We start from the raw sequence: 8,643 nt of genomic DNA, 5'->3' as shown, positions 1-8,643 counted from the left end.
AACATGTTTTGCTGCAGTTGTTGTGACACAATAAAACCACACTAGTGTACTTACACGAGTCCAACGAGTCCACATTTAACTGAAAGGTAAAAACTTCTCATGACAATTGTTTTTAATCAACGTCAAGTAGGGGCAAGTTGTCACGGTTTCAATATCCTGATATTATCACAATTTATGTTGACACAATAATGGTTTGATTTTTTTTTTTTTTAAGTTTAAATAGCACCTAATGAATTCATAATTTTATGATTGTAGAAATCGTATTTTATAGCTGCCTAAGACAGCGGAAACAAATGAACTCTACAGTAAATCTAAACCACTAATAATAAAAACAGGAAATGATCTCGTTCAGTGTGATTGAAGTGGCTCTTAAAAGAGCCTTTGGGGTTGATGTGGATGACGTCACTGTGGATTTAAGCGCGTTCTCCTCGAATCCGGCGGGCCAGCTGAATGTCTTTGGGCATGATGGTGACCCTCTTGGCGTGGATGGCACACAAGTTGGTGTCCTCAAACAGACCGACCAAATAAGCCTCGCTGGACTCCTGCAGGGCCATGACAGCGGAACTCTGGAAGCGCAGATCCGTCTTGAAATCCTGAGCGATTTCTCTCACCAGACGCTGGAAAGGCAGTTTGCGAATCAGCAGCTCAGTGGACTTCTGATAACGGCGGATCTCTCTCAGAGCCACGGTACCGGGCCTGTAACGATGAGGCTTCTTGACTCCACCGGTGGCTGGAGCGCTCTTACGGGCGGCTTTAGTAGCGAGCTGCTTCCTCGGGGCTTTTCCACCGGTGGATTTACGAGCGGTCTGTTTAGTTCTTGCCATGACTTCAACGTTTCTTCTCGTTCTTCACAGAAAATGTAACTGAATGTTCTGCTGCTGCTGCTGCTCTTTAAAGCCTTGTGTGACCATGAGTTCAGTGGGGGGAGGGTTCAGAGGCTTGTGATTGGCTGATAGTGACGTCTGCGTGTGACAGTTGACCAATGACTGTGCGGCTCGTGTTTTCAAACAAGCGGCGACCGTTTCCCGCTCAAGATCTTTAGTTCAGTTCATCTCATCTGTATTTTAGATTATACTGTATGTTGCGTGTTAAATAAACTGAAATTAAATAAATTAATTTCTATACCTAGTTACTCATGCCATCTGTATTTTGAAGTAGATAATGTATTTTTTATTTTATTTTTCCCCGAGGAACAAATGATAGACTTGGTTCTTTGTGTAGCGTTACCAAACACATTGTAACCTTTTAGAGTCAACACTGTATTTCTATTATTTTCAATAGGTTCGGATAATGGACTTTAATCTTCACTTTAATTTTACCATGTTTCTTTTTATTGCTTATATCACAATTTTCCCGCTCAAGATCTTTTGTTCAGTAGTGATGGGATTCTTTTCCGCGAACCGGTTCTTTCGGACGGTTCGTTTTAATGAACTGGTTCAAAAAAAACAATTCACCAGTTCATTTAATGACGTCACTATATATAATGCTAATAAGCCGGTATCGTAGAATACACGCACAGACACATTCAATAAAGCCATATGTAAAGGCATATTGCTGATTATAACATTTTATTTAATTAAGTTATCATAATAATGGTGTTTATTGTCATCAGTGTTTCATTCAGTAATCTTACAATACATCCTACATTAAAGTTTTGCACCGGAAGCACCCAACACTGACACTGATACACAAACGTGGAGGTTCTACACATGTTAAAAGCATAAAAAGTGATTAAACTAGTCTTAATCAACTCACCCTTTTTACAGAAACCATGATCCAGCTCATCACAACTTCAGATATAATCTGCATGTACAATACAGTAAAATATGTTTACATCTCTCGACTGAAATGTTTCGCCCCCTCATTCAAATCCTCGTTTCACGCATGCTTATCAGTTGCTCACTCAAGAGCTGCTGTCCTCAGATCAGTGTACTGTTGACTCGAGAACTGCTGTCCTCGGATCAATGTACTGTTGACTCGAGAACTGCTGTCCTCGGATCAATGTACTGTTGACTCGAGAACTGCTGTCCTCTGATCAGTGTACTGTTGACACGAGAACTGCTGTCCTCTGATCAGTGTACTGTTGACACGAGAACTGCTGTCCTCGGATCAGTGTACTGTTGACTCGAGAACTGCTGTCCTCGGATCAGTGTACTGTTGACTCGAGAACTGCTGTCCTCGGATCAGTGTACTGTTGACACGAGAACTGCTGTCCTCGGATCAGTGTACTGTTGACTCGAGAACTGCTGTCCTCGGATCAGTGTACTGTTGACTTGAGAACTGCTGTCCTTGGATCAGTGTACTGTTGACTCGAGAACTGCTGTCCTCGGATCAGTGTACTGTTGACTTGAGAACTGTAGACTGGATCATCTTCATACGTTGATAAAACAGTAATACAATCAAGTCATAAACATATTTCCAGTATGTTTTATTTGTTACACTCTCTGTTATTCAGCAAAATACATCTGAAACATACATTTCGCCCCTTAAAGCTAAGGTGCGTAATCCAGAGAGGCTAGCAGTTAGCAAGCTAGCTTTGAAAGCATGGAGCCCACCCTCAATTCAGAAGTGTCTCCAAAGCCACGCCTCCTCTCTCTCTCTCTCTCTCTCTCTCTCTATATATATATATATATATATATAATTACATTTAGACCACTTAAATTATTGATTGCTATCAGGATGTGAAGAGACTTTCAACCAGTATAACAAAAAAAAAAAAAAAAAAAAAAAAATCTTTCTGGAAAAGATTGCACACCCTAGCTTTAATCACACACATGTTCAATGTCAGCAGTCAGACACCTCCGAAAGAGGCTATTCTCAGTTCAGTGTACTGTTAACTCGAAAACTGTTATGAGCAACTCATTGTACTATTGACTCGAGAGCTGTTGTGACTCGAGCATTCAGTCCAATTTGTGAACTAGTTGGAGCGGTTAATTGCAAAGAAGAGTTGGCAAAAGCAGATATCACCACTTCTAGGATCATATTACTCCCGGTTTTCGGCTCATTTTGATTCGGAGTATAGGGCACATCCGAGAGACAGGTTAAGATAGAGTAATTAGAGTAACAGTGCTGATTTGAGATACAAACTGTCTCAAACGATTCAGTCCGATTTGGTTAACTAGTTCAACTTGTTCACTAAAAAGAACCGGTTCAAAAGAACGATTCGTTCACGAGCTGGACATCACTACTGTTCAGTTCATCTCATTTGCATTTTAGAGTATACTGTATGTTGCATGTCAGATAAACTGATTAAATAAATCCGAGATAATCTGTGTGTGCACATTTATAATTATTATTCCACACCTAGTTATTCATTCATGCTATCTGTACTTTAAGTCAATATTGTATATTTATTTATTTTCCCCGAGATACAAGATAGACGTGAATCTTTGTGTAGCGTTAACGATCACATTTTACCCCACACTGTTTCCATTCAGTTATGACTTACCCAATTTTACATATTAAACAGAAAAAGCCGCTTATTGTTAAATTGGGCGGCTCTTAAAAGAGCCTTTGTGTTTCAGTGAATCAGACTTTATTCCGTTTATTTCTTGGCGGGTTTCTCGGTCTTCTTGGGCAGCAGCACAGCCTGGATGTTGGGCAGCACACCACCCTGAGCGATGGTCACTCCACCCAAGAGTTTGTTCAACTCTTCATCGTTCCGCACTGCCAGCTGCAGGTGACGGGGAATGATACGAGTCTTCTTGTTGTCCCGAGCGGCGTTTCCGGCCAACTCCAGGATTTCAGCGGTGAGATACTCGAGCACAGCGGCCAGATAAACAGGAGCACCGGCACCAACGCGCTCTGCGTAGTTTCCTTTGCGGAGCAGTCTGTGTACACGACCGACGGGGAACTGCAGTCCTGCCCTGGATGAACGAGTTTTAGCCTTTGCACGAGCTTTACCGCCGGTTTTACCTCTGCCGCTCATTTTCGATATTTAGTTCAAACTGTAATGTTACAGAGAAATAATGCGTCTTCATGCTCCCGTTTACAGTATTTATAAGAGTCTGTCAGACGCCTATTGGCTAGAGTCTGAAAACATTCTAACCAATCACTGCTCTTCCCTCCAAACTCCAAACCACTCCCTCTCTCTCTGTTGATGAATGTGTTCAAGAGGGAGTTTAGTTCAGTTAGTTAACATTAATTAACAACATTAGTTAACATGAACTAACAATGAACAATTCTTTTACATCATGTATTAATCTTAGTTAATATTTATTTCAACATATAGTATTTTTTTTTTTTTTTTTTTTTTTTTTTTTTTAATCAAAAGATTTATGTTCACATTAAAACTATGTACTGACCTGAACTAACACTGAACAACTGTATTTTTATCAACTTACCTTAACAAAAATCAAATATTTTATGGAAAGAAATTGGTACTTTTATTCACCAAAGTGGCATTCAACTGATCACAATGTATAGTCAGGACATTAATAATGTGAAAAATTACTATTACAATAAAAAAATAAAAATAAAAACTTCTTAAACTACTTCAAATAGTTCTCATCAAAAAATCCTCCACGTGCAGCAATGACAGCTTTGCAGGTCTTTGGCATTCTAGCTGTCTGTTTGTCCAGATACTCAGATGACATTTCACCCCACACTTCCTGTAGCACTTGCCATAGATGTGACTGTCTTGTCTTTTTCTTTGCAATTCTTCCCATAAGGCCTGCACCCCTGAGTCTTCTCTTTACTGTTGTACATGAAACTGGTGTTGAGCGGGTAGAATTCAATGAAGCTGTCAGCTGAGGACATGTGAGGCGTCTATTTCTCAAACTAGAGACTCTGATGTACTTATCCTCTTGTTTAGTTGTACATCTGGACTTCCACATCTCTTTCTGTCCTTGTTAGAGCCAGTTGTCCTTTATCTTTGAAGACTGTAGTGTACAACTTTGTGTGAAATCTTCATTTTTTTGGCAATTTCAAGCATTGTATAGCCTTCATTCCTCAAAACAATGATTGACTGATGAGTTTCTAGAGAAAGCTGTTTCTTTTTTGCCATTTTTGACCTAATATTGACCTTAAGACATGCCAGTCTATTGCATACTGTGGCAACTCAAAAACAAACTCAAAGACAATGTTAAGCTTAATTTAACGAACCAAATATCTTTCAGTTGTGTTTGATATAATGGCAAGTGATTTTCTAGTACCAAATTAGCAATTTAGCATGATTACTCAAGAATAAGGTGTTGGAGTGATGGTTGCTGGAAAAGGGGCCTGTCAAGATTTGATAAAAAATGACTCAAATAGTGATGGTGCTATTTTTTACATCAGTAATGTCCTGAATATACTTTGTGATCAGTTGAATGCCACTTTGGTGAATTAAAGTACCAATTACTTTGCATAAGAGAAAATCTGTACATTATTCCAAACCTTTGGCCTCCAGTGTATCATTGTTAGTTCATATTAACTAATTAATTAACATATTAACAATAATGTACACGGAACATTATTGTAAAGTGCTACTAAGATACTGTTAATGTAAAACAACAAAAACAACATCAATAGTTCTAGTAGTATGTGAAATAAAGTGTAAAAATATCTGACCTTCAATAAAATTGTTATATATACAGATTTAAAAAAAAAAAAAAAAAAAAATATATATATATATATATATATATATATATATATATATATATATATATATATATATATATATATACACACACACACACACACACACACACACACACACACACACACACACACACACACACACACAATTATTTCTTCATAATTGAATAATACAGATAAAATAAAGTAAATCTCACTGACCTTGATTTTAAAACTTGTATGAAACACTGGTTTAACCCTTAAACGTATACATCAGATCTTTAGTGACCCGGGACCTCATTTCACCCCTTGTACCTGATTGTGCCCAAACCTCTTTAGTATTCCTCAATTGTTCTCTTATAAAGAGTAAGACAATACAAATGAAAATAAATTAATAATGATAATATATACAAAATAAAATATCAAAATATATTGAAATAATTTTTATTCTTTTATTTACTAATTTTCTTAAAAATATGTACAAAAAATTAGACACTGTCTGGACATTTTTAAGATCCATTTGTGATACATATACAAGCTGTGAACATGAAAGAGTGTTTGGTTAAATTATCATGCACTTAAGGGATAATTTAAGATTAGCACTTTAAAAAAAAACTTGTCAGGTGGGGTAAAACTAACATTATATAACACAGTAAATGCAACTGATGTACAAATGATTGCTCTTTTATATGAATTAGTGTGTGGCTCTTAAAAGAGCCATGAAGAAACTCTGTAATGAGTCTATTTACTTCTTTTTGGGGGCTGCCTTTTTAGGTTTGGCTGCTTTAGTCTTTGCAGTTTTGGGTTTGGCAGCTTTGGTCTTTTTGGGACTCTTTGCTGCTTTCTTGGGGGCTGCTGACTTCTTTGTCTTCTTGGGGCTCTTCGGTGCCTTCTTGGGGCTTTTTGGTGCCTTCTTAGCGGCTGCGGGTTTCTTCACCTTCTTGGGTGATTTGACAGCTGGAGCGGTTTCTGCCATCTCTCTGATCGGATCTGTAACCTCACACACAAACACTGTCTGAATTCAGTAATGAACAGCTGCTGAGCGGCGATGCGCTCTTGAAACACACATGAGAACCATATAGACTCAACCCGCTCGACTCAGTGCTTGTGTGCCTCCGAAAGACGCTCGAGATTGTGTTTTCTCCTCTCACATTTACAGTAAAAACATTAAAAGTTGAACGTTTCCTCTGAGCTCCCTTACGACCCAGTACACTTGACATTAGCAACGCATATGGGGATTGCCTTCTTACACGACCTAGTTGAAACCTCTCTACAAAACATCTTTATTTTGTCAATTGTAATTTATAAATTGTATAAAAATACAATGACAAATTGCCCCGACCTAACATTAATCAAAGATTTAATTGTCCTGAGAAGTTTAACCTTTCAGTTAAATGTGGACTCGTGTAAGTACACTAGTGTGGTTTTATTGTGTTGACTTGTCTACACAACAGCTGCAACAAAACATGTTTTAATTTGAGTAATAATAAACCTTTTTCATAATTCGGGGTTTTGAACACTAAAGTAAATGATTGCAGGTTAAATACTGTATCGGTGACTGAGACCCAGTAAATATTATTTTTGCTAACCAATTTACTTAAACAGTAAAATAAGAAAATTAAAATCCACATTAACATTGTGAATTTACTATTCACATAGCTTTTACTTTTTATGTCATGTTTACATTTTATTGTCAACAATTATTTTGCTCCATGTTGTACATTTTATAGATTTGCTGTAGTGTTCATTTACTGTTTCCTACGGTGGCCGAGAGGTGCAAAACAAAACAAGTCAGAAAAACACAAGGACAAGTCAGTCGGAACGGAATGGGTAGGTATACAAGGGGAACTTAATACTTGTCGCCGATTGGGTGACTGATATGTCAATCAAAGCATACAGAAAGAACATCCAGTAACGGCATCAGTAAGGTGTAGTGATGTACTTTCCTTACTGTGGATTTAAATATGAAGTTTTTCCTAGGTTTTGCAGTTCATGTGGAAAGTCTCTCAACGTTTTGAAAACGACACAGCATGAAGAGACTGCGATCGAGACGATGTCGACTGGTGCACTTATCCAACCAGCTAGTTACCGATTATCTTCAGTTTTAGGCTACTCAGAGAATGTCTTGTTAATAGTTAGAAATTGGACAGTTTTTAATCTTTTTAATCATCAGTATGGCCGATAGTGATGCAGTTTGTGTGTGAACAACTTTGTTTCTTACACAGTCGTGAATTCAACTCCCAGCCCTACTTTAAACCAATTTTTGCAATATCGAAAACTGAAATCCAAGGAAAGGACAAACCTTTCAATTGGCAAGAGAAGAGAAACCAAACATGAGCAGAAGAAAGTACAGGTGCGTTTATATATTTATACTTTTATGGATTGTCAGTAATACTTTATGGATGGTGCATTTGCCAATGTGCTTCAACGAGTGTACTGTTTTTTTTGTTTTGTTTTTTGCAGATTAATGTCGGATTAATGTCTCTGCAGAATGGTAGTTTAAAACCACAACGGGGAAAAACTGACACACAAATAACAGCAAAAGATCTCCTCGTGATGGCAGAAAAAAAAATGGACAAATTTAAATAAGGACATGGAGAAGGGATCATTAATGCTGCTATACCCAGATGGCTCTGAAGTCATTAATGTTCCAGGGACACAGAGACCCTTCACACTGAAAGACTACAAATCAGAAATTGGGAAGACATTTGCAAGGATTCATCTGTTTATTAAAGACTTTGAAAAAAGACTTTGAAGGTTAGTTTAGCATAATTTATTTATCATGTATTTGAATAAGCCAATTTACTTAAAATGTATTGTCCTTTGTCTTGCAGAACAGGTTGTCAGTTCAGAATCTGACACAGAGGTTGTCATAAGACGGAGTACTATTGAGTTCAACCTGGATGACACATTGGTGAGAATCCTATGCCAAAATAATATACAGTAGATGATGAACAGTATATTATAGCACAGTTTGTAAATCAAGAACTAATTATATAAATACTCCCTGCAGCCAGTAACACCAGAGTATTAAACTACACCAAAAACTGCAGTGGGTGATCAAATGTAAGATTTTTTTTTCTGTTG

At 37.6% G+C, this 8,643-nt stretch overlaps 2 protein-coding genes across 2 annotated transcripts; both read right to left on the bottom strand.

The window, feature by feature from the left end:
• Positions 1-357: 357 nt before the first annotated feature.
• Positions 358-837, bottom strand: LOC127410943 (histone H3-like). Its single transcript, XM_051646225.1, has one exon. The coding sequence runs from the start codon at positions 822-824 to the stop codon at positions 414-416; it is 411 nt and encodes a 136-aa protein (XP_051502185.1). The 5' UTR covers positions 825-837; the 3' UTR covers positions 358-413.
• Positions 838-3,544: 2,707 nt separating this feature from the next.
• On the bottom strand, positions 3,545-3,946 carry LOC127411029 (histone H2A-like). The gene has a single exon (XM_051646350.1). The coding sequence runs from the start codon at positions 3,926-3,928 to the stop codon at positions 3,545-3,547; it is 384 nt and encodes a 127-aa protein (XP_051502310.1). The 5' UTR covers positions 3,929-3,946.
• Between the last annotated feature and the right edge of the window lie 4,697 nt (positions 3,947-8,643).

This window comes from Myxocyprinus asiaticus, chromosome 2, assembly GCF_019703515.2.
Source record: "Myxocyprinus asiaticus isolate MX2 ecotype Aquarium Trade chromosome 2, UBuf_Myxa_2, whole genome shotgun sequence".
Taxonomy (NCBI): Eukaryota; Metazoa; Chordata; class Actinopteri; order Cypriniformes; family Catostomidae; genus Myxocyprinus; species Myxocyprinus asiaticus.
This window is presented reverse-complemented; position numbering and strand designations above follow the sequence as displayed.

Bases quoted from the DNA above. Each gene is read 5' to 3' on its own strand.
- LOC127410943 (XM_051646225.1), bottom strand. From the start codon at position 824: ATGGCAAGAACTAAACAGACCGCTCGTAAATCCACCGGTGGAAAAGCC.
- LOC127411029 (XM_051646350.1), bottom strand. From the start codon at position 3,928: ATGAGCGGCAGAGGTAAAACCGGCGGTAAAGCTCGTGCAAAGGCTAAA.